Genomic DNA, 26,791 nt, shown 5'->3' with positions numbered 1-26,791 from the left:
TCTACTAGGTACGGAGGGTAGAACAGTATAAAGTATCTTCTAGATACAGAGGGTGGGGGAACAAACTTCATTAGGACAACAAGGTTTGGGACGCAGTTTGGAAGAGAGAATACCTAAATCAGTACATTGTTTGCTGAACACATCACAAGGCTAAAGCCCTGGGTCATCATGATCAATGACTCAGCAGGTGAAGAGACACAAGGGCAGAAACACCCACACACTGTTACTAGAACCCCTAAAGTGTTTCATTTAATTCATGTTTCTAAAAATGAAACACCTCAGGGTGGTTTCTATCTATTTGGAGGTATTTCTCAGGTTCTTTATTGTTTGACAAAACCAGCATCCTGAAACTATTTGGAAGACTTTGTTTTATATACTATTCCCCTAATATGTCCTTAAATAAAATACAGGGCCCAGCAACTCAGAGTAAAACATATCATGTAAACAGACAAGAGTCTATGCAAAATACGTTTATAATGAGAGAGAGAGACAGAGACAGACAAACAGCTTATCACTGATTTCAAATAGGTGAATGTCCCAGAGATGGTTTGAAAGAATTGGGAAAATGGATGAAAGAAAAAAATACACCAGTGGTTTGAAACTCTGAGGAAAGAGGTACTGACATCTGACATCAACTTAAAATACTTCTGTCATGTTTGTCTGGCAAGCTCAACGTTATTATTCTCAGAGAGCATCATCTCAGGCATGTAAAATTGTACAAATGTAGAAACATTGGTCCACAAAATAATATGCCTACTGTTGCCCACATCTGGTCAACAGTAACACACTGGTAAGAGGTACAGTATATATACGTCCCGACACATCCCCGGTATAAGAAACCTGTGTCATCTGACTATACACCTGTCATCGTTGCTGCTTTGTGTCATTGTAGTAGTAGTAATGCACTGTAAAAAATAAAAGAAAGTCTTGCAGCACCGATGAGAATTATAAAATTAAGACTTTCATGTGGATTTGATCTTTACAGAGCTACTTATAATATCAACCAGTTTGATACAGTGCAAAGAAAATAGTTGTAACCGCGGTCAAAACCCAAGTTAGAGGGTGATCTCCCTCCTAACATTAGATGGGATTGAAAGACCCTACTGATAAAAGATAAATATACTTTGGTTGATTGAACCTGCAGATACATATTCCCCTTAGATTATGGATGAATACAGGATTTATAGCACCATCTTGATGTGATATGGACAGAGTGGAGAGGATGTATTACTATACAGTATATTCACAGTTTAGATTCTTTTCAATATTTAACTTTATTGATTATTATATGGTTGGTTTTGTTTGAGAGAGAAGAGAGATGACAAGAAGAATAAACAAACAAATCCCACTCTATGGGCTGCAACAACATTAATGATTGATCAGCACAAGTCCAAACATTACCTTTTACCCTAATCATAACTCCAAGCCATAAAACGTAAAGGAATACTTTGGGATTTTGGCAATGAGCCCATCCATCTACTTCCGCAGAGTCAGATGAACTTGATTATGCTAGCAGATCCCCATAGACTTCCAGTCATTGCACTAACACTAGTTAGCATTCGCTTGCGAAACTACCTCTAACTTCCTTCATACTGGACACAGTTATGTAAAAATGGTAGAGATAGTTTCATGAGGGAATGCTAACTAGCGTTAGCGCAATGACTGAAAGTCTATGGGGATCTGCTAGCATAATCAAGTTCATCTGACTCTGCGGAAGTAGATAAAGGGCCTCGTTGCCAAAATCCCGAACTATCCCTTTAACCTCAACACTAGCCAATGAAAAAGCAGAACCATTTGTGGTTGTAGCCTGTAGAGGGGGCCTGTTTTCGATCTCCACATCAGCTCGTTATATATTTGACCACCCAGGAGGGGGTGTTTAGTAGGTGAGCTCTTTAGGGACTTCCCAGGTGAATTCACTCCGGCCAAAGTGGCCGTAGCACGCTGTGTTCTGGTAGATTGGCCTCTTCAGGTTCAGTTCCCTATGGAGCGAGCGATAAAACACACATCAGAGGTGGGAAAGACACACCTATAACGGAATTTGATACACAAATGTACACTACCACTGCTTGTGTAACGTAAATGTCCACACAAATCTCTCAATGACATGATAAGCATGACTTACAACTTTGCAGCTCTCGAGATGGGTTCTTTCATTGAGCTAATAATATGGACAAAAATGTACCTTAAGACTGATATAGACCTCTATGGTTAATTTATTGTTGTGTGAGATTATCTATGTATTACAAACAACAGTTTTCCTTTAATGATGACAAGATGGTGTGACTTTAGAGGTGAGGTGTTTACCTGACGATGACACCAGGTCGTAGGTCAAAGTTCTTGTTGACAATATGTAGCAGCTCTCTCTCAGACTTCTGTGACGAGCCGTAGGTGAACACGGAGATGGACAGAGGGTGGGCCACTCCGATGGCATAGGATACCTACAGTCACACAGACATAATGCCCTCAATGCTCATGTCAACATTTTGAGACAACCACTGATAAAACCTACAGTGGTAGTGACAATATAAAGTTCAAATTCATTAGCTGATGTCAACTCTGTCAGGAGAACTGATGTATTTGGTTTCTATTTTATTGTGGAGTAGAACTACGACAACCAGGAGAACCATGATAAGACCTCACCTGAACCAGCACCCTCCTGCACAGTTTGGCCGTGACCAGGGACTTGGCCACCCAGCGGGCAGCATAGGCAGCCGAGCGGTCCACCTTGGAGAAGTCTTTACCAGAGAAAGCTCCACCACCGTGGGCCCCCCAGCCTCCGTACGTATCAACGATGATCTTCCTACCCGTCACTCCAGCATCACCCTGGCAGAGGAAGAAGATAGCAGGAGTTGATATTGTGTTTGTTTTGAGGTTTGATCTTGCATTATATCCTTTGGTCTTTAAAGAATGAGCTGTGTGTTTGTGTGTGTGTGTGTAGGGGAGGTGAGTGAACTTGTGTCTATTTACATGCGTGATTGCACCCATTTAGGCTATGACATTCACCTGGGGTCCTCCGATGACGAAGCGTCCACTGGGCTGCAGATGGTAGATGGTCTTATCATCCAGATACTTAGCTGGAACCACTGCCTTGATCACCTGATAGGAGGGAATAATATAGTACATTTTTATGAAGCCTTTCAAAACGCATCAAAGTGCTTTACATTGCATCCACCACCAGAGCCACACATACAGATACTTTGGCCAAGTTTAGAAAAAATACTTGAATTGGAATTTCAATAAACTTCCTAGCCATATCATCCAGCATGCACAGGGCTGGCCCTGGACATTCTGCCGCCCTAGGCGAGACAAGAACCTGCTGCCGACCTCCCATCCCCCGCTAGACTATGTACAGCAGGGGTTGGCAATAGGTTTGGTCTTGGTCCAATTTTTTTCTCAGCTAAAAGTTGGAGGAACATGTTAACAGCCCAATTCATAGTCCTACACTACAAATTAAACAACAATTAGGCTATATAATTAGTTCAATGTCATTACAAAGATAAAATCACCAATGTCTATTATATTCGTTTTATATATTTCTGTGTGTGTTGATTGGGGAAAAATATCTTGCAATCAAAATAAAATGTTGGGCTGAAAAAGTCTCAAAAGAAAGGAGGATAATAGAAGTTTCGGGTAAGAATGGAGAGAGAAATAGGCATTCTCACCATATGTCTCTAATGTCAAACCAGATTGTCTTGTATGCAATGCTGTTTGCAAATATTTTAATCTTTCAAAAGTTACCTTTCCACCCAGACAGACGCTCTAATGCAGAAAAATGTAAGGTTCAACTTAGCCTCTACTCCTCCATTGCGGCAGGTAGGTAGGTAGCTAGTGGCAGGTAGCCTAGTGGTTAGAGTGTTGGACTAGTAACCAAAAGGTTGCAAGATTGAATCCCTGAGCTGACAAGGTAAAAATCTGTCATTCTACCCCTGAACAAGGCAGTTAACCTACTGTTCCTAGATTGTCATTGAAAATAAGAATTTGTTCTTTAACTGACAAGTTAAATAAAGGTAAAAAAATTAAATAACCAAAAAACAGAAGTGCTTCCCTAAAAGCTGCCTGGGTTTAAACAGACATATTCTCTTTTCAGAGAGTGAAAAGCTCAATTAATAGGAACAGAATAGCAAAGTCAATTTGTTTGTCTCATTGAATACTATAGGCTGCAGCACGACTTCAGAATGTCACAGAGAGGAATCAATATATCCCCATCTTTTTTGGCCATTTTAAAGCTTGTTTCTACCATGAGGAATCATGGAGTTCATTGTTATGGAATGCTTTATATAATCTGGATTCTTCTTATGTATTTATACCTGCGGTACCAGTAGGTATACCCTCACTCAATTTGAGCCCTAACACCCATACACACCAAGCCCTTACCAGACATGGAGGTATTTTAGGAGTGCATGCGACAGTATTGGAGGATTTGGCGATACCGACTTCTATGAATAGCATAATTGTGTTTGTCAAACAGGTAAGCCTACCGCGTTTTTGAATAGGACGAGATAGGCTCCAATTCTATATGTAATTCTATAATTAGGCCCATAAAAATAGTTGGTGCGCGCGTGCACAAATAGGAGGTCCATTACCGGGCAGAAAGGAATTTGACTCTAACCGCTGCATCAGAGAGTTACAATGTTGCAATCAAACATAGTTTCTGACTAATAATATGACACCTATTACAGTGCCTTGCGAAAGTATTCGGCCCCCTTGAACTTTGCGACCTTTTGCCACATTTCAGGCTTCAAACATAAAGATATAAAACTGTATTTTTTTGTGAAGAATCAACAACAAGTGGGACACAATCATGAAGTGGAACGACATTTATTGGATATTTCAAACTTTTTTAACAAGTCAAAAACTGAAAAATTGGGCATGGTCCTTCTGTAGCTCAGTTGGTAGAGCATGGCGCTTGTAACGCCAGGGTAGTGGGTTCGATCCCCGGGACCACCCATACGTAGAATGTATGCACACATGACTGTAAGTCGCTTTGGATAAAAGCGTCTGCTAAATGGCATATATTATAAACAAGTGCTTTCATAAATGCATGGTGGGCCTCGTTTCGCTGGAGCAGTGTAAAACAAGCTTTCTGTCAATGACCCGGCCTTAACAAATTGTGTTTAAGATACCCAGCATTTCCACAAACTTCAGAAAGTTCCCATTATTTGGCTCATTTAGCCTGTCAGTGGTCCCACCAAGCGCAATGTTCTGGGTGGCCATTACGCATATCAGGGCTATGAGCCTCTGCAGCACCTGCTGCCAATGGAGAGTCTCTCCGTCAATAGCCCGTTGGGCTTGGGCATCGATAGTTTGCTTGGACATCAGCCTGATCTCCAGCTCCTTCCACCTCTGGAAACTATCTAGGCGGTCATGCGACTTCTCCTTTGAGATGAGGAGGTGGCACAGATTCTTCCAGTCCCTGGTTCCATTCCTGACCAGCGCAGATTTGCACTCGTGTGAAAGAAGTTTGAAGCAAAAACAGAAGGCTTCATCGTTTTTCTTGGAATAAACAAGCCATGGTCTCTCCACTTTCTTCCCATTTGCCATTCTCCTATTGTATTGGGCCACCAACAATCTTTTGGGAAATTCCCCTCCTTATTCTGATGTGGCCCAGCCCGCACTAACATATCCCGTAAAGATCCATTCATATATTTGGGCCCCTCACCGGGATCGTTGATGTTTTTTTGTCTGGGAGTTGGATTTAGCAGCAGCAGCACCACTGTCATCAGGGACGTAGAGGAACTAATCTGAGTCCGTGTCCCAGATAGCAAGGTCTCTGCCCGCATTGTTTGGAGATGTGGCTAGGCGTGGTGCGACCACCTGTTCTTGTCTAACCAGAGAGCTGTCATCATCTGTGGAAGTGGATGGCTCAGACTCCTCTGGTTCGTCCTCTTGGCTGCTAGAACCAGTGAATGGGGGCTCGTCCTTCTCTGCAAATTAACGGCCTGTCCTTGGCGGCTTATCGTTCTCCACATCAGCTGATGGACATTGCTTTATGCTGATCAATTTCAGCAGCAAATTTCTTTGGTTTAGAGATTGTGCCTCTTTTCTTATCAGTTTTTTTAAATATATATTCACTTCCTGATGTTTTTTGTCTCTTAGACATGGTAACAAATTTGGTTGCAAATCTCTATAGCTTACTTTAGCTGAAATGATTTCCACTAGTAGCTAGCTAACATTAGCAGGCTAGGTTAGGCTACTGCCTTAATCACCAATCATCTTCATCATAAACAAACAGAAAAAACAATACAATAATTTAATTGGCAGATTCATTTTTATTAATGTTTCACAATTGGATAATCCCCTAAAAACACACACATATAACCATAGCTACCAAGGATAGGGGGAGTGAACTTTGGGAGAAGCGGGAATGGGGTGGGTGGCTATGAGATGCAGCAATGACTATGAGCTGGTGGCTGGGGCACCAGCAGCGGTGTAGTAGCCGATCAGGGGCACCGGAAGGCGGTAGCCAATTTTCAAAATGCCGCCCCAAATTCAAGTGCCGCCATAGGCGACCGCCTAATCTTGCCTAATGGGAGGGCAGGCCCTGAGTACGTACCATCTCCTTGAGCACCTTCTTCTGTTCCTCCAGGCCGATGAAGTCATCATGTTGAACAGAGATGACCACGGTGTGGACCCTTATAGGGATCACTGCCCCATTCTCCTGCTCATAGTGTACCGTCACCTGATGAAGAAGAGGAGATAGCGATGAGAGGGAGGGATGGAGGGGGGAGAAGAGGGGAGGAGATGAGATATGTTATCATATTTGTTCTGCTGCATATTTTTTATATTTTTTTATGGGGTAGATCAGCTTTAATATTGAGAGCTTGTAGCCTCCATCAATGCCATTGTCTGCATCTTTTCCAATATATACAGTATACATACAGTGGGGCAAAAAAGTATTTAGTCAGCTACCAATTGTGCAAGTTCTCCCACTTAAAACAATGAGAGAGGCCTGTAATTTTCAGCATAGGTACACTTCAACTATGACAGACAAAATAAGAAAAAAAATAAGAAAATCACATTGTAGGATTTTTTATGAATTTATTTGCAAATGACTAAATACTTTTTTTGCCTCACTGTATAAATACACATACATATACAGTACCAGTCAAAAATTTGGACACCAACTCATTCCAGGGTTTCCTTCAGTTTTAATATTTTCTACATTGTAGAAAAATATTGAAGACATCACAACTATGAAATAACACATATGGAATCATGTAGTAACCAACAAATTAACCAACAAATGTAGTAACCAAAAAATTTACCAACAAAGTAACCAACAAATTAAAATATATTTTATTTTTGAGATTCTTCAAAGTAGCAACCCTTTGCCTTGATGACAGCTTTGCACACACTTGGCATTCTCTCAACCAGCTTCATGGGGTAGCCACCTGGAATGCATTTTAATTAACAGGTGTGCCTTGTTAAAAGTTCATTAGAGTTACCAGACTCAGAAATTGCAGCCCAAATAAATGCCTCACTGAGTTCAAGTAACAAACATCTCAACATCAACTGTTCAGAGGAGACTGCGTGAATCAGGCCTTCGTGATCGAATTGCTGCAGAGAAACACTACTAAAGGACACCAACAAGAAGAAGAGACTTGCTTGGGCCAAGAAACATGAGCAATGGACATTAGACCGGTGGAAATCCATCCGGTGAAAATCTGTCCTTTGGTGTGATGAGTCTAAATGTGAGATTTTTGGTTCCAACCTATGTGTCTTTGTGAGACGCAGAGTAGGTGAACGGATGATCTCCGCATGTGTGGTGTGATGGTGTGGGGGTGCTTTGCTGGTGACACTATCTGTGATTTATTATTATTTATTTTTATTTCTACTTTGCACATTCTTCCACTGCAAATCTACCATTCCAGTGTTTTACTTGCTATATTGTATTTACTTTGCCACCATGGCCTTTTTTTGCCTTTACCTCCCTTATCTCACCTCATTTGCTCACATCGTATATAGACTTGTTTCTACTGCATTATTGACTGTATGTTTGTTTTACTCCATGTGTAACTCTGTGTTGTTGTATGTGTTGAACTGCTTTGCTTTATCTTGTCCAGGTCGCAGTTGTAAATGAGAACTTGTTCTCAACTTGCCTACCTGGTTAAATAAAGGTGAAATAAAAAATAAATAAATACAATTATTTAGAATTCAAGGCACACTTAGCCAGCATGGCTACCACAGCGTTCTTCAGAGATACGCCATCCCATCTGGTTTGAGCTTAGTGGGACTATCAATTGTTTTTCAACAGGACAATGACCCAACACACTGCCAGGCAGTGTACGTGCTATTTGACCAAGAAGGATAGTGATGGAGGGCTGCATCAGATGACCTGGCCTCCACAATCACCCGACCTCAACCCAATTGAGATGGTTTGGGATGAGTTACACCGAATGCCAGCATCCCCGAGTCGCCTCTTCACTGTTGATGTTGAGACTGGTGTTATGTGGGTACTATTTAATCTCAAACTAGACACTCTAATGTACAGTACTTGTCCTCTTACTCAGTTGTGCACCGGGGCCTCCCACTCCTCTTTCTATTATGGTTAGAGACAGCTTGCACTGTTCTGTGAAGGGAGTTGTACACAGCATGGTACGAGATCTTCAGTTTCTTGGCAATTTCTCACATGGGATAGCCTTAATTTCTCAGAACAAGAATAGACTGATGAGTTTCAGAAGAAAGTTATTTGTTTCTGGCCATTTTGAGCCTATAATTGAACCTACAACTGCTGATGCTCCAGATACTCAACTAGTCTAAAGAATGCCTGTTTTATTGCTTCTTTAATCAGAACAACAGTTTTCAGCTGTGCTAACGTAATTGCAAAAGGTCTTTCTAATGATCAATTAGCCTTTTAAAATTATAAACTTGGATTAGCTAACACAACGTGCCATTGGAACACAAGAGTGATTGTTGCTGATAATGGGCCTCTGTACGCCTATGCAGATATTCAATTATAAATCTGCCCTTTCCAGCTACAAGAGTCATTTACAACATTAACAATGTCTACACTGTATTTCAGATCAATTTGATGTTATTTTAATGGACAAAAAAATATGCTTTTCTTTCAAAAACAAGGACATTTCGAAGTGACCACAAACTTTTGAACGGTAGTGTATATACATACACTTAAAAAAAAAATCCTTTATTATTTTCTGACTAACCCTACCACCCCTCCCCTAATTGGAGTAAACTAATGAAACAACAAAACTTAGGCTTCAACTTCCAGCTTATACATACTATACACTCAACCTTTCGCATCTATTTCTGATGTCGATCCAGTTTTATTTCTATTTGCCATATTTTTTAACTGTGCTGTTTCACAAAAGTTCTGAACCTATATACATTTTATGGACAAAGGATATTTTACATGAGTTAACTTGATGTTATTAGTCCCACCCTTCAGCTCCATTCAACCACTCCCATCTACAGTGGGGCAAAAAAGTATTTAGTCAGCCACCAATTGTGCAAGTTCTCCCACTTAAAAAGATGAGAGAGGCCTGTCATTTTCATCATAGGTACACTTCAACTATGACAGACAAAATGAGAAAATAAATCTAGAAAATAACATTGTAGGATTTTTTATGAATTTATTTGCAAATTATGGTGGAAAATAAGTATTTGGTCAATAACAAAAGTTTCTCAATACTTTGTTATGTACCCTTTGCTGGCAATGACAGAGGTCAAACGTCTTCACAAGGTTTTCACACACTGTTGCTGGTATTTTGGCCCATTCCTGCATGCAGATCTCCTCTAGAGCAGTGATGTTTTGGGGCTGTTGCTGGGCAACACAGACTTTCAACTCCCTCCAAAGATGTTCTAGGGGTTGAGATCTGGAGACTGGCTAGGCCACTCCAGGACCTTGAAATGCTTCTTACGAAGCAACTCCTTCGTTGCCTGGGCAGTGTGTTTGGGATCATTGTCATGCTGAAAGACCCAGTCACGTTTCATATTCAATGCCCTTGCTGATGGTAGGCTTTGTTACTTTGGTCCCAGCTCTCTGCAGGTCATTCACTAGGTCCCCCCGTGTGGTTCTGGGATTTTTGCTCACCGTTCTTGTGATCATTTTGACCCCACGGGGTGAGATTTTGCGTGGAGCCCCAGATCGAGGGAGATTATCAGTGGTCTGGTATGTCTTCCATTTCCTAATAATTACTCCCACAGTTGATTTCTTCAAACCAAGCTGCTTACATATTGCAGATTCAGTCTTCCCAGCCTGGTGCAGGTCTACAATTTTGTCTCTGGTGTCCTTTGACAGCTCTTTGGTCTTGGCCATAGTGAAGTTTGGAGTGTGACTGTTTGAGGTTGTGGACAGGTGTCTTTTATACTGATAACAAGTTCAAACAGGTGCCATTAATACAGGCAACGAGTGGACAGAAGAGCCTCTTAAAGAATAAGTTACAGGTCTGTGAGAGCCAGAAATCTTGCTTGTTTGTAGGTGACCAAATACTTATTTTCCACCATAATTTGCAAATAAATTCATTAAAAAACCTACAATGTGATTTTCTGGATTTTTTTTCTCATTTCTCATTAGTTGAAGTGTACCTATGATGAAAATTGCAGGGCTCTCTCATCTTTGTAAGTGGGAGAACTTGCACAATTGGTGGCAAGACCATAGGCAAATAGGTAAACTGGGATATGACTAAAGAGTTAATCATGGTGATTTTTCCACAATAGACAGATATTTTCCTTTCCATGGTAGCGAGATCTTATCTATTTTTGCAAACTTTCTATTAACATTTATTGGAGTGAGATCATTTATTTATTTCGGGATAAGTATACAGAGTATATCCACATCACCATCAGAACATTTTATTGGTAAACTACACGGTAATGTAAAAGTTATTTTTACATAATTTTTTTGTGATCCAACACGTAATCATCATTTGGTTGTAATCCAGAGAGGTTAAATAAGTATCTCTATGAGGCGGTGAAGGGATCCAAGTTGTGGATTTCAAAGGAAACATGAATCATCAGCGTATAATGACACCTTTGTTTTGAAGCTCTGAATTTCTAACCATTTGATATTATTGTTGGATCTGATTTTAACAGCTAACCTTTCGAAGGCAATGATAAATAGCTATACCAATAGTGGACAACCTCGTTTTACTCCTCTGGACAGTTTAAAACGTTCTGAGAAGTAGCCATTGTTTTGATATTTTACATCTAGGGTTACTATATATAACTTCAACCCATTTTATAAGAGATTCTCCAAAATTGAAATATTCCATGTATTTACATATAAACTCCAGTCGTACTTTATCAAATGCCTTTTCGAAGTCAGCTATGAATACCAGGTCTGGTTTCCCAGATCTTTCATAGTGTTCTATTGTTTCCAGTACTATTATCTCCAATATATCGTCCATGTAAAAAACCTGTCTGATTAGGATGAATAATATCCGGCAATACCTTTTTAATTCTATGCGCTATGCATTTTGCTATAATTTTTGCAACACAGTGTAAGAGGCCTCCAATTTTTTTAATGGACTGGATCTTTATATATATATATACACCACTTGGATCCTGTTTCAGTAATAATGAAATCAGACCTTTTTGTTGCGTGTCCGATAATCTACCGTTTATATAGGAGTGGTTAAAACATGCTAATGATGGTCCTCTTAGTATATAAAAAAGTTTGGTATACTTCCACTGGTGTGCCATCCAGCCCTGGAGTTTTCCCGGACTTAAGGCCTTTAAATGCATAAAGAAGTTCCTCCTCTGTAATTTGGCCTTCACATGAGTCTTTCTGTACAGATGCTAATTTTACATTATTAATAGGAAAACAATCCATACAATTAGCTTCGGTTAGTGGAAATGGGGGAGACTGAAACAAATATATTCTTAAAGTACTTTACTTCCTCTTTCAAAATATCGTTTGGTGAATCCTGAGCGACTCCGTCATTTGTAACAAGACACTTTTTGGTTGAAGATTTTAAAATAATTTGGTGCATTTTTCCCCATATTCCATCCAGTATTTTTATAATATATTACACTGGACCTTTCTTGAATAAGTTCCTCCATTTCTTTTTGTTTTTCCTCGAACTTATTCTGTGCCTCTATGGGACAGTTTTGATTGCTATCTAACTGTACTGTTAGTCCTTCAATTGTTTTTGTTATTATGGACTCTTTTTACCTAAGGTCGAGCTGAAGGTTCGAGTTGCCAAACGTCAGCCTTGAAACCTAAATGACTTGGAGAAGATCTGAAAAGAGGAGTGGGACAAAATCCCTCCTGAGATGTCTGCAAACCAAGTATTAAGTCATGTTTTGCAGAGGGGTCAAATACTTATTTCCCTCATTAAAATGCAAATCAATTTATAAAATTTGTGACATGCGTTTTTATGGATTTTTTTGTTGTTATTCTGTCTCTCACTGTTCAAATAAACCTACCATTAAAATTATAGAATGATAATTTCTTTGTCACTGGGCAAATCAGCAGGGGATCAAATACTTTCCCCCCTCACTCTATATCTCACTAGGTCAGGGTATTTACAGTAAGCCTCCATATACCCACTAATTCCAATATATCCATGACATTCATGATTTCCTTAAGTGCCTGAGGGGGATAGTTTGCAGTGTGATTTCCTTTACGGTCCATAGAGGTATTTAAAACCATATTAAAATCTCCCACCATAATAATAGAGTCTAGTGTTGCTTGTAGGGTTGATAAATTCTAAAATATATTTTAAAAGAAGCGTGGATCATCATTATTCGGACCGTATAGGTTAAAAAGCTATATCTGTTTATGGTCCAATAACATATTTAAAATCATACATCTACCTTGAGGATCTGTTTGGACAATTTGCACTGTTAATTAATATCATCACATGTTATCAGATATCAATAACATTTTTCTGAGGGCCTTGGTTAACTAACTGAACTTCCCTTCATGTGAATGTTTGAACCCCCCCTCTAATGCCTGAATGTAATCCCTCTCACAAGATCCTATTTTGGGCCATTCCTTTTCCAGCCACCTTCAAAAATACCCCTAAAACTGAAGACCCTTCCCTCTTCACTTCCCGCTCATAACTCAGGAATTTGAGAATTGCTTGAGAATTACCCATAAGGTTACAGCTGCCTGAGGAAAGAATCCATTGGATTTTGGTCTGTTCCATTTCAGCTCCTTGCTCCTTCTCCCAACTTGGATGCTAGACGTGTAGTTTAGGGCAACCTCAGTGGAGCTTCCACCACATTACTGACACCTCTCCAATCGTTTTAGATCTGTGAACATTGATGGGAGTAGGTGCTAGGAGAAGAGGTAGAAGTTGAAATGTAACCAGACCGTCTCCTTTGCTCCAGACAGGTCAGGGTTAGGGGTCAACTCATTCCCACTCAGGGGTGAAAACAGACTAGTCACATAGTCTCATGGTAACACCTGAGTAAACTCTCAGTGGGGAGTCATGGTTTCAAGTGGTGACCACATGCTTCTCTCTCTCTCAATTATATTTCAATTCAATTCTCTCTCAATTGTTCTCCCTCTTTTTTCCTTACTTTCTCTCCCTTTCTCTCTCTTCATTCATTTCTCTCCCTTTCTCTTATTCTCTATATGCAACCCTACACCACCTCTCTTCTAATACAGTTGAAGTCGGAAGTTTACATACACTTAGGTTGGAGTCATTAAAATGTGTTTTTCAACCACTCCACAAATGTATTGTTAACTTCTGATGGTATAGGGCACATATGTCAGAGTCAAGGCCCGCGGGCCACATCCGGCCCGCGAGAAGGTTTTTTACGGCCCCTGGGATGATCTTGATTTATTATTAGAACCGGCCCGCAGACCGCAGCAAGCCGGCAGCCCGCAGATCTTTTACACGCACCAATACTACATTTCCCACAATGCAACGGTGACGCACCGAGCAGTAGGCTGCTTCATTTCAATATTTATTGGCACAGCAGTTGTCAGCATCACAGTAAAATTAACTTTCAGATACCCATCAAAAATGGCAAAACGGAAGGTGGACACTGAGAACCGGGGTTTCAAACAAGGTGGGAGTCGGAGTATTTGTTCACGGAGGTAGCTGGAAAACCTGTGTGTCTTCTGTGTGGAGAAAGTGTGGCGGTACTGAAAGAGTATAATCTGAGACGACATTATGAAACGAAACACGCGGACAAAAACAAGAATATGGACATGGAACAAAGGCTACAAAAGGCAGAGGAATTAAAACGAGGCCTCAAATCTCGACAGGCTCTGTTCAAAAAGCCAAATCACAAGGCCAGGCTGCTGTCAAGGCCAGTTTTATTTTGGCAGAAGAGATCGCTAAATCAGCCCGGCCATTTACAGAGGGGGATTTCATCAAAAACTGCATGATTAAAGTTTGTGACGAAGTTTGCCCAGAAAAAGGCAACTCTTTTTAAATGTGAGTCTGAGCAGAAACACCATTGCCGAGAGAGTAGACCAGTTGTCCATCAATCTAAAAGAGCAGCTTGTGAAAAAGGGAAAAGATTTCATTGCATATTCCTTGGCTGTGGATGAGAGCACCGACATTTCTGACATTGCCCAGTTGTCAATTTTCATCCGCGGAGTGGACTCCAGCCTAAGCGTGACAGAGGAGTTTTTGGCTTTACGTCCTATGCATGGCACAACTACGGGGCATGATTTGTATGAAGAGGTGTCAAGATGTGTAAATGAGATGGAGCTGCCTTGGGAAAAACTCGTGGGTTTGACAACCGACGGAGCACCTGCGATGTGTGGACACAGGAGCGGACTGGTGGCGAAGATACGGGAAAAGATGCAAGAGGAAAACGCGACAGGTGAGCTGACAGCTTATCATTGTATCATACACCAGGAAGCGTTGTGCGGTAAAGCCTTGAAAATGGAGCATGTAATGAGCATCATCACGCGCACAGTTAACTTTATCAGAGCCAAAGGTTTGAATCACCGCCAGTTCAAGGCATTTCTGACGGAGTTAGAAACGGAGCATGGTGATTTGCCTTATCACACAGAGGTGCGATGGCTAAGCCAGGGAAAGGTGCTTCAAAGATGTTTCGAGCTTCGTGAGGAGATTTGTCTGTTCTTGGACAGCAAAGGGAAAGACACAACACAACTCCGAGACGAAATGTTTCTGTGTGAAATGGCTTTTCTGTGTGACATTACGAGTCATCTGAATGCAATGAACTTGCAGCTGCAGGGTCGGGATCGTGTCATCTCTGATATGTACAGTACAGTGAAGGCATTTAAAACCAAACTGACTCTGTGGGAGACGCAGATGCGGAAAGAAAATTTGAGCCACTTTCCCAGCTGCCAGACCATGAAAGAGAAGCTCTCTACCAGTGCGTTCCCGAGCGCACAGTTGGCTGATAAAATAGGTATGCTTGCCGCTGACTTTCGACGCCGATTTGCTGACTTTGAAGCACAAAAAGCAGGTTGGAACTGCTCGGTAACCCATTTGCTGTTGACGTGGAAAGCTCACCACCAAACCTCCAAATGGAGTTGATTGACCTCCAATGCAATGATGCACTGAGGGCAAAATATGCGGCAGTGGGTGCTGCGGAGTTCGCCCGTTTCCTCCCCGACACAATGCCCCAGCTGCGCATCCAGGCTGCTCAAACGTTGTCTATGTTTGGCAGCACATACCTGTGTGAACAACTGTTTTCTTTGATGAACTTGAACAAAACATCACACAGAAGTCGACTTACTGCTGAACACCTCCACTCAATTCTGAGGATTTCCTCAGCTCAGAGCCTTACCCCGAACATTGATGAACTTGTGGAAAAGATGGGACACCACCAAGTATCACCCTCAACCTCAAACAAGTGAACATTACTGTGCAATCACATATTTAGAGTTTTTACTCAGTTCAAGTTTAAAAGTTAAAGTTTAATATTTGTTTTCACTGCATGTTACTTCTCCTTAAACAAAGTGTTGTTTTTGATTAATAGATTTTTGCACTTTATTTTATTGTATTTCAATCCAATTATATTTTAAAAATATTTCAGTTGAGTGGATGATAGAAAATTGCTATTATTGTTTTTTTCTTTGAAGTAAATTTAGCCCACTTTTGCTAAAATAGAAAATATAGGCTACTGATGGTGCCTTGAATACCGGTTTCTTTCATTTAATGTTCATGTTATGGGGATTTTTATATAAAGGAAATTTGTCTTTTGTGTCTGTTGAAAATTAAAGATTACTGACAGAGCCATAAGAAAATATTGCTTTATTTATCTGATCATATTGGAATATATTTGTTAGGTTTTCAGTAGGTTCAATTAGGTTCACTAGACTATATGCGTCATTTAAAAATTTTTCAATGAACATTCGAACAGTCCGGCCCTCGGCTTGTAGCTAAATTTTTTATTTGGCCCTCCGTCCATTTGACTTTGACACCCCTGGTATAGGGGATGCTTGCGTCCCACTTGGCCAAAAGCCAGGGAAAATGCAGCGCAGCAAATTCAAATAAAATGATATAAAAATCAAACTTTCATTAAATCACACATGTAAGATACTAAATTAAAGCTACACTCGTTGTGAATCCAGCCAACATGTCAGATTTTAAAAAGGCTTTTCGGCGAAAGCATAAGAAGCTATTATCTGATGATAGCACAACAGTAAACAAAGAGGGTAGCATATTTCAACCCTGCAGGCGCTACACAAAACGCAGAAATAAAATATAAAACATGCCTTACCTTTGACAAGCTTCTTTTGTTGGCACTCCAATATGGGCCATAAACATCACAATTGGTCCTTTTGTTCGATTAATTCCGTCCATATATATCCAAAATGTCCATTTATTTGGTGTATTTGATCCAGAAAAAACAGCTTCCAAATTGCGCAAAGTCACTACAAAATATTTCAAAAGTTGCCTGTAAACTTTGCCAAAACATTTCAAACTACTTTTGTAATACAACTTTAGGTATTTTTAAACGTTAATAATCGATGAAATTGAAGATGGGTCTATCTGTGTTCAATACAAGAAGACAACAAACCAAGCTACTTTTCAAGTCTTGCGCAACTCTCAATAGTGCAACGCAGTTCCTAGATGGCCATACTTCTTCATTGCACAAAGGAATAACCTCAACCAAATTTCAAAGACTGGTGACATCCAGTGGAAGCGGTAGGAACTGAAAACAAGATTTTAAGAAATATCGTTTCCCAATGAGAAGGCAATGAACAGACAGAGACCTAAAAAAAGAATTCTGAACGGTTAGTCCTTGGGGTTTTGCCTGCTACATAAGTTCTGTTATACTCACAGACATGATTCAAACACTTTTAGAAACTTCAGAGTGTTTCCTATGCAAATCTACTAATAGTATATCTTATATTCTTGGCATGAGTAGCAGGAAGTTGAAATTGGGAATGCTATTTATCCAAAAGTGAAAATGCTGCCCCCTATACCTTTTAACAAACTATAGTTTTGACAAGTTCGTTAGGACATCTACTTTGTGCATGACACAAGTCATTTTTCCAACAATTGTTTACAGACAGATTCTTTCACTTATAATCGACTGTATCACAATTCCAGTGGGTCAGAAGTTTACATACAGTACACTAAGTTGACTGTGCCTTTAAACAGCTTGGAAAATTCCAGAAAATTATGTCATGGCTTTAGAAGCTTCTGATAGGCTAAATGACATCATTGGAGTCAATTGGAGGAGTACCTGTAGATGTATTTCAAGGACTACCTTCAAACTCAGTGCCTCTTTGCTTGACATCATGGGAAAATCAAAAGAAATCAGCCAAGACCTCAGAAAAAAAATGTGTAGACCTCCATTAGTCTGGTTCATCCTTGGGAGCAATTTCCAAATGCCTGAAGGTACCACGTTCATCTGTACAAACAATAGTACGCAAGTATAAACACCATGGGACCACTCAGCCGTCATACCACTCAGGAAGGAGACACGCTCTTTCTTCTAGAGATTAACGTACTTTGGTGCGAAAAGTGCAAATCAATCCCAGAACAACAACAAAGGACCTTGTGAAGATGCTGGCGGAAACAGGTACAAAAGTATCAATATGCACAGTAAAACGAGTCCTATATCGACATAACCTGAAAGGCCGCTCAGCAAGGAAGAAGCCACTGCTCCAAAACCGTCATAAAAAAGCCAGACTATGGTTTGCAACTGCACATGGGGACAAAGATTGTACCTTTTGGAGAAATGTCCTCTGGTCTGATGAAAGAAAAATGTAACTGTTTGGCCATAATGATCATCGTTATGTTTGGAGGAAAAAGGAGGAGGCTTGCAAGTCGAAGAACACCATCCCAACCTTGAAGCCTGAGGGTGGCAGCATCGTATTGTGGGGGTGCTTTGCTGCAGGATGGACTGGTGCACTTCACAAAATAGATGACATCATGAGGATGAAAATTATGTGGATATATTGAAGCAACTTCTCAAGAATTCAGCCAGGAACTTAAACTTGGTTGTAAATGGGTTTTCCAAATGGACAATGACTCCAAGAATACTTCCAAAGTTGTGGCAAACAAATTCAAGGTATTGGAGTGGCCATCACAAAGCCCTGACCTCAAAATGTGGCTCAGTTGGTAGAGCATGGCGCTTGTAACGCCAGGGTAGTGGGTTCGTTTCCCGGGACCACCCATACGTAGAATGTATGCACACATGACTGTAAGTCGCTTTGGATAAAAGCGTCAGCTAAATGGCATATATTACATATATATTAAAATATGTGGGCAGAACTGAAAAAGCATGTACAAGCAAGGAGGCCTACAGACCTGACTCAGTTACACCAGCTCTGTCAGGAGGAATGGGCCAAATTTCACCCAACTTATTGTGGGAATCTTGTGGAAGGCTACCTGAAAAGTTTGACCCAAGTTAAACAATTTAAAGGCAATGTTGCCAAATACTAATTGAGTGTATGTAAACTTCTGACCCACTCGGAATGTGACGAAAGAAAGAAATGCTGAAATAAACCATTCCCTCTACTATTATTCTGACATTTCACATTCTTAAAATAAAGTGGTGATCCTAACTGACCTAAGACAGGGAATTTTTACTAGGATTAAATGTCAGGAATTGTGGAAAACTGAGTTTAAATGTATTTGGCTAAAGTGTATGTAAACTTCCGACTTCAACTGTATATCCCCCCCAGAGAGAGAAATAGGGAGAGAGAGAGAGTTCATTGGTAATTCTCTCAGTCTCACCTGTGTTTTAGAGTCGGGGCGGAGCCAGGGGATGGTTCCGTTGCGTCTGAGTTCGGCCATCTTGGAATTCAGTTTGTGAGCCAGGACGATGGTGAGAGGCATGCACTCCTCTGTCTCGTCTGTAGCATAGCCAAACATCAGACCCTGGTCTCCAGCTCCCATATCCTCCTCTTTCCTGTCGATGTGGACACCCTGAGCAATGTCTGGACTCTGCTGCTCCAGAGCCACCAACACATTGCATGTCTTATAGTCAAAACCTGGGGAGAGAGAGAGGAGGGAGAAAGGTAGGGACAGAAAGAGAGAGAGATGGAGGGGAAGAGAAAGAGGGAGGAAAAGAGAGACAGAGGGTCATGATTCATCCTCTAGTATGTTTCTGATTTTCTACATTATGCAATCTACACTATAGTATAGCAGAACACTCACAAAAAAATATAAACGCAGCATGCAACAGTTTCAACGATTTAATGTTCATATAAGGAAATCAGTATGTTGAAAGAAATTCATTAGGCCCTAATCTATGGATTTCATATGAATGGGAATACAGATATGCATCTGTTGGTCACAGATACCTTAAAAAAGGTAAGGTTGTGGATCAGAAAATCTGTCAGTATCTGGTGTGACCACCATTTGCCTCAAGCAGCACAACATCTCCTTCCCATAGAATTGATCAGGCTGTTGATTGTGGCCTGTGGAATGTTGTCCCACCACTCTTCAATGACTGTGCGAAGTTGCTGGATAATGGCGGGAACTGGAACACGCTGTCGTACACATTGGTCCAGAGCATCCTAAACATGCTCAATGGGTGACATGTATGGTGAGTATGTAGGCCATGGAAGAACTAGGACATTTTCGGCTTCCAGGAATTGTGCACAGATCATTGCGACATGGGGCCGTGCATTATCATGTTGAAACATGAGGTGATGGCACGACAATGGGGCCTCAGGTTCTCGTCACGGTATATCTGTGCATTCCAATTGCCATCGATAAAATGCAATTGTGTTCGTTGTCCACAGCTTATGCCTGCCCCTTACCAATAACCCCACCAACACCATGGGGCACTCTGTTCACAACGTTGACATCAGCAAACCGCTCGTCCACACAACGCCATACATGTCGTCTGCCATCTGCCTGGTACAGTTGAAATCCACGTAGAGCACATTTCTCCAGCATGCCAGTGGTCATCGAAGGTGAGCATTTGCCCACTTAAGTCGGTTACGACGCCGAACTGCAGTCAGGTCAAGAAACTGGTGAGGACGATGAGCACGCACCTGAGACGGTTTCTGCATAACCCAAATTCTTCGGGTATGCAAACCCACAGTTTCCTCAGCTGTCCGGGTGGCTTGTCTCAGACGACCGTCTCAGATGAAGAAGCTGGATGTGGAGGTCCTGGGCTGGCATGGTTACACATGGTCTGTGGTTGTGAGTCCAGATGGACGTACTGCCAAATTGTCTAAAACAACGTTGGTAGAGAAGAGAACACTTGTGTCATTAGGTCAATATCCCAACATGGGGTCAGTGGGTTTCTTATGTGTTGTGTGTCCCAACTGTTCTAATGAGCTTATTTCCTTGATTTTTTTTCTTGGAAATTAAGAAGTTATGTAAGACTAAATCAAAGGGTTTGAGTTCAAACAAAACAGAAAGCAGTGCTAGCTTTAGACAGAACAGAAGGAATGCATGGTGAAAAGCTTTTGGGACATTTGCCTTTGTTGGTCTGTGTGTTTCACTTAAATGTGTCCCCCTCTAACTCCCACTGGTAACCTTGGCATCTGGGTCCCGTTTCAGGTGAAGAGTAGAGAAATGAACAGTAATGATCATGCTGTTTACTCAGCTTCTTGATATGCCACACCTGTCAGGTGGATTGATTATTTTGGCAAAGAAGAAATGCTCACTAACAGGGATGTAAAGAAATTTGTGCACAACATTTGAGAGAAATAAGCTTTTTGTGTGTATGGAACATTTTGGGGATCTTTTATTTCAGTTCATGATACATGGGACCAACACTTTACATGCTGCATTTATATTTTTGTTCAGTAGAAACATACTGGTTTGAGTACAACAGAAGCCTGTTTCTCACCTTTGTCTGAGTTGTCGTAGCCGATGTGTTTGATCGTGTCTCTGACAACCTTCTGGTAGTCTACATTGGCCCGGGACGTGATCTCTCCACACAGCAGCACCATGCCAGTCTTACACACCGTCTCTACACAGGGTGAAGACAACCATTAACACTTTATAACTGTGTAATAACAACCAATGACACTTATCTTTAGATAAGTGGTATTCTATGTAAGTATGTCTCAAGTGTTGTGTAATTGATTGGTAAGGTATTTTGAACTTGAACTCTACCTTGGGAAATCAACAACAACAACAACAACAACAAATAGTTTTGAGTTCATAGTGGACATAGATAAGTGTAGAATGTACATTAGGTCAATATCCCAATATGGGGTCAGTGGGTTTCTTATGTGTTGTGTGTCCCAACTATTCTAATAAGCTTATTTCCTTGAGTTTTTCCTTGGAAATTAAGAAGTTATGTAAGACAAAATCAACGGGTTTGAGTTCAAACAAAACAGAAAGCAGTGCTAGCTTTAGACAGAACAGAAGGAATGCATGGTGAAAAGCTTTTGGGACATTTGCCTTTGTTGGTCTGTGTGTTTCACTTAAATGTGTCCCCTCACTCACCATGACCCTGTTATTCTGTGTGTTTCCTTTAAATGTGTCCCCCTCTAACTCACCACAGGCAACCTTGGCATCTGGGTCCTGTTTCAGGTGAGCATCCAGGACAGCATCACTGATCTGGTCACATATCTTGTCTGGAAAAGGACAAAAAGATGACAATAATAAATGAAAAGAACAAAGGATACAAAGCAGACACAAATAAATTCCTGAGTCGTTGGAGTGATGCACATGGCTTGAATCGAGAAACACCGAAACAAAGTGTATTTGAGCGTGATGCGAATTAATAATATCCTCATGAACAGGATTGTACCCATTGAACTCGTGAAATCTTAAAAAGGTGTCACATTCCTGTTTTGGGGGATAATCCCAAAGTACAAAAGAGCAGTATTTGGCAAGACCTGAAAATGGTTGTCTAGCATTTATCAACAACCAATTTGACAGAGTTTAAAACATTTTTTAAATAATAATTAGCAAATATTTGCACAATCCAGGTGTGCAAAGCTCTTAGAGACACCCAGAAAGACTCACAGCAGTAACCGCTGCCAAAGGTGATTCTTACATGTTTTGACTCAGGGGTGTGATTACTTATGTAAATGAGATATTTCTGTATTTCATTTTCAATACATTTGCAAACATTTCTAAAAACTTTGTCACTTTGTCATTATGGGGTATTGTGTGTAGATCGGTGAGATTTGTTTTAAATTCAGACTGCAAAACAACAAAATGTGGAATAAGTCAAGGGGTAGGAATACTTTGTGAAGGCCCTGTATCCTATGCCTGGCATGCAGAACTATGCAATACAGATGCACATGCCCAAAGTCATCATTACCTCACATTAATAATCTTAATCTGGAGTTTAAATTTACCACTGTATTTCAAGCCCTGGTGTACATACAGATGTAGGATCTTAATTTGAGCCAGTTTGCTACAGCAGCAAAATAATCCCGCAGCAACAGGAAATGTGAATTATTATGTGGATTAGAACTTTATAGAAACCCTTTTAAACTCACAATTTTGGGGGTATTTGTTTTTACACTACAGGTTTGCATTTTCTCAGCAACAAAAGAGCAGTGGTGGGAAAAGTACTCAATTGTCTTACTTGAGTAAAAGTAAAGATACCTTAATAGAAATCGCATCAAGTAAAAGTGAAAGTCACCCAGTAAAGTATGTGTCGGTTGGAGTCATTAAAACTTGTTTTTAAACCACTCCACAAAACTACAGTTTTGGCAAGTTGGTTAGGACGTCTACTTTCTGCATGACACAAGTAATTTTTCCAACAATTGTTTACAGACAGATTATTTCACTCATAATTCACTGTATCACAATTCCAGTGGGTCAGAAGTTTACATACACTAAGTTGACTGTGCCTTTAAACAGCTCGGAAAATTCCAGAAAATGATGTCATGGCTTTAGAAGCTTCTGATAGGCTAATTGACATCATTTGAGTCAATTGGAGGTGTACCTGTGGATGTATTTCAAGTCCTACCTTCAACTCAGTGCCTCTTTGCTTGACATCATGGGAAAATCAAAAGAAATCAGCCAAGACCTCATAAGAAAATTGTAGACCTCCACAAGTCTGGTTCATCCTTGGGAGCAATTTCCAAATGCCTGAAGGTACCACGTTCATCTGTACAAACAATAGTACGCAAGTATAAACACCATGGGACCACTCAGCTGTCATACCACTCAGGAAGGAGACGCGTTCTGTCTCCTAGAGATTAACGTACTTTGGTGCAAAAAGTGCAAATCAATCCCAGAACAACAGCAAAGGACCTCGTGAAGATGCTGGAGGAAACCGGTACAAAATTATCTTTATCCACAGTAAAACGAGTCCTATATCGACATAACCTGAAAGGCCGCTCAGAAAGGAAGAAGCCACTGCTCCAAAACCGTCTACAATTCTTTTTTCTGAGGGGACAAAGATCATACATTTTGGAGAAATGTCCTCTGGTCTGATGAAACAAAAATATAACTTTTTGGCCATAATGACCATCGTTATGTTAGGAAGAAAAAGGGGGAGGCTTGTAAGCCGAAGAACACCATCCCAACCGTGAAGCACCTGGGTGGCAGCATCATGTTGTGGGGGTGCTTTGCTGCAGGAAGGACTGGTGCACTTTACAAATAGATGGCATCATGAGGGGGGAAATTGTGTGGATATATTGAAGCAACATCTCAAGTCATCAGTCAGGTAGTTAAAGCTTGGTCGCAAATGGGTCTTCCAAATGGACAATGACCCCAAGAATACTTTCAAAGTTGTGGCAAAATGGCTTAAGGACAACAAATTCAAGGTATTGGAGTGGCCATCACAAAGCCCTGACCTCAATCCCACAGAACATTTGTGGGCAGAACTGAAAAAGCGTGTGTGAGCAAGGAGGCCTACAAACCTGACTCAGTTACACCAGCTCTGTCAGGAGGAAGGGGCCAAAATTCACCCAACTTATTGTGGGAAGCTCGTGGAAGGCTACCCGAAACGTTTGACCCAGGTTAAACAATCTAAAGGCAATATAGAAATACCAATGCACTACACTGTTACATACTGTTAACTACAGAAGAGTATTAGGGCCAAGTGAAGAGAGAAAAAAACGGCGATGGGTGGTGATACTTGGATACTTTGTTTTCGCCCTGGCTCCCTGTTGCTGTGTGTGCCACCATTGAAATGCATGATGTTAGATGACCTGGTGAAACTATACTTTAGAATTGGCTTTAGTAACAAGGAAATCCTATCTCTTTTAGCACACAATAACCGTATTATTATAAATAGGCCTATTTGGACCTGGAAGAAGTTGTGCCACAGATTATTTTCAGAAGGAGGAACGACACAGACTCAGGTGAGGTATTTCATTGAAGTCTGTGTGGTTACCTATATTAACCCTCCCACAAACACCTTTGCGTAAAACCCCTGCTTCATTGTTTATTCTTGAATTATTGCCACATTATTCTCAAAATATTGACACTTTTTTAAAGTACTATCATGCATAAAAAAGTCCTGTAAGTACCACATCCCATTTTTTTTCTATTCACTTCACCCAAAGAGGGCAGAATAGGTTTTAGCATTTTTGATTGGACGTGGTTGGAGTTAACATGGTTGGAGGGGGCGGAGTGTACGGGACCCCAGACCGTTGATTGCTTTAGCAGAATGAACATCTTAAAATAAGAGCCAATCAAACTGCAACATTATACCCCACCCCCCCAAAAAAAATAAAAAACCCACACACACCACAACTTATCAAACTTAATTGATTTACTGATATCTGTGGAACAGTGTGTGCAATGTACTGTGTGTCACTATCGGCCCACCGCTGTGCTTGTATTGGTGGGTGATGCATCATCAGACTGTTTGTGTGAACATGCTGGCAATAGTGTACTGTGGGAGCATACGTCACTCTCTCTCTCCCTTTCTCTCAGCAATGCAACTCTACACCAGATCTCTACTCAATATCCCCCATCAGGGAGAGAGAGACAGAGAGAGAGAGACAGAGTGAAAAAAGAGAGAGCCATGGGGGTAGTCTATCAATGGAATGCATATGCTCTCATAGTAAATGTGTAAATGTGTCTGCCAGGAGCACAGACAGATTAACTACCTCCAGGTTCTTATAGTGGCTGACTATATACTATCTTTGTGTCATAGAGCACCATTACGCTGTGTTTCTACATCAGCACGGTAATCAGTTTTTGAGCAAATTTTAGACATTCAGTTAAATTCTTTCCCCAAAAATGTTTTTCCATCTTATATCTCATACTATATACCAGGGGTATTCAGATCTACGCTACGACAGGGGAGTCAAACTCATTCCGCAGAGTGTCTTAGGTTTTAGTTTAAATTAAGACATAGACAACCAGGTGAGGGGAGTCCCTTACTAACTAGTGACTTTAATTCATTAATCAAGTACAAGGGTGGAGCGAAAACCCTCAGACACTCGGCCCTCCATGGAATGAGTTTGACACGAGGTCCAAACTACTGCTGGTTTTTCTGTCCTTCCTGATATTTAATTGCACCCGTCTAAGTCAGTCCCTGATTAAAGGGGAAGTATGAAAAAAGTACTGGAACTGGCTTTAATATTCAGATTTGAATTTGAGGGCTATACACACTTGAACTATGATTGTGTCAAACTGTAGCCATGCAACAAATATATAATGTGCATTATCAACATTGAGTAACTATTCACACTTCATCTGACAGGCACAGATGTAGGTTCTCATTGAGCATGTTGCTATAGCTGTGGGGCCACGGCTAGAAAAAAAATTGTGAGTACTGGTAAAGAGCATGTTAAGAGCAAGTAAAATGGAACCAGGAGAAGACTCACCTGGATGTCCCTCTCCGACAGACTCCGAAGTGAACATGAAGGACTCATCATCCAGCAGAGTGTCACTCATTTTGACACAGGCAGGTGCTCAGAACCACTCAAAAACACAGAGAAGTTCCTCTGTTTCCTTCAACAGCAGCCAAATAGATCTGATGAGAGGTTTATATTCCTGCTCGAGATGGTAGAAAGAGTGAGGGTTGCAGCCGTGCGGTCAATTGACTGTCTGTCTATCCAGATCTCTTTCCAGAACTCCTGGACTATCTACACATGGTCCTATATATGGCTAAGAGAAAACACACACACACACACATCATGTGGTGAACCCATGGGACAGACCATTCCAGGGGGGAGTTGTTGATGGAGGGGATTTAAAATGTAGTCAAGTCCCAATTAAACCATTGTTCTTTCCACAATCCTGAATGGTGGAAGGAATCTACAACTTCTGTCGTCCACGGGGTGCTGCTGGAGTCCAGATACCCTTGTTGGGCTGTAGAAAGCAAACTATCACTCCCCGCTATTCTCCGGGTTGGTTAGCTCTCCATTAGGATTGAGCTGGGGCTGTGTAAAGGTATGAAGAGAGAGAAAGAGAGAGGCTTTTATATATGACAATCTACCTTGCTAACTACCTTTCCTCAACTACTTTGGTTTGGCAATATAACTTGGTGTTTAAAAAACACATTTTATTTATAGGAAAATAGATGGAGAGAATTGAACAATATA

At 40.9% G+C, this 26,791-nt stretch overlaps 1 protein-coding gene across 2 annotated transcripts; it reads right to left on the bottom strand.

Moving 5' to 3' along the window:
• Positions 1–455: 455 nt before the first annotated feature.
• Positions 456–26,332, bottom strand: LOC127910578 (S-adenosylmethionine synthase-like). 2 transcript variants are annotated; one of them, XM_052474725.1, is made up of 9 exons: positions 26,072–26,331; positions 21,824–21,901; positions 21,166–21,288; positions 19,092–19,348; positions 6,554–6,679; positions 3,004–3,096; positions 2,641–2,823; positions 2,305–2,438; positions 456–1,979 (listed from the first exon to the last, which is right to left on the bottom strand). In XM_052474725.1, the coding sequence occupies exons 1-9, from the start codon at positions 26,139–26,141 to the stop codon at positions 1,877–1,879; spliced, it is 1,167 nt and encodes a 388-aa protein (XP_052330685.1). In that variant the 5' UTR covers positions 26,142–26,331; the 3' UTR covers positions 456–1,876. The 2 variants fall into 2 exon arrangements, with proteins under 2 accessions (XP_052330685.1, XP_052330686.1); XM_052474726.1 differs by lacking the exon at positions 456–1,979 and having other exon boundaries at positions 2,301–2,438; positions 26,072–26,332.
• Positions 26,333–26,791: the final 459 nt, after the last annotated feature.

The sequence above is a fragment of the Oncorhynchus keta genome, chromosome 2 (assembly GCF_023373465.1).
Source record: "Oncorhynchus keta strain PuntledgeMale-10-30-2019 chromosome 2, Oket_V2, whole genome shotgun sequence".
Classification (NCBI taxonomy): domain Eukaryota; kingdom Metazoa; phylum Chordata; class Actinopteri; order Salmoniformes; family Salmonidae; genus Oncorhynchus; species Oncorhynchus keta.
Note: the sequence above shows the minus strand (reverse complement) of the source record. Positions and strands in the feature narration are given on the sequence as shown.

Bases quoted from the DNA above. Each gene is read 5' to 3' on its own strand.
- LOC127910578 (XM_052474725.1), bottom strand. From the start codon at position 26,141: ATGAGTGACACTCTGCTGGATGATGAGTCCTTCATGTTCACTTCGGAG. The intron at 19,349-21,165 runs GTGAGAAACAGG...CTCTCTCCCCAG, and splicing joins CTACGACAACTCAGACAAAG to GTTTTGACTATAAGACATGC. The intron at 3,097-6,553 runs GTACGTACTCAG...CCCTCCTATCAG, and splicing joins AGAAGGTGCTCAAGGAGATG to GTGATCAAGGCAGTGGTTCC.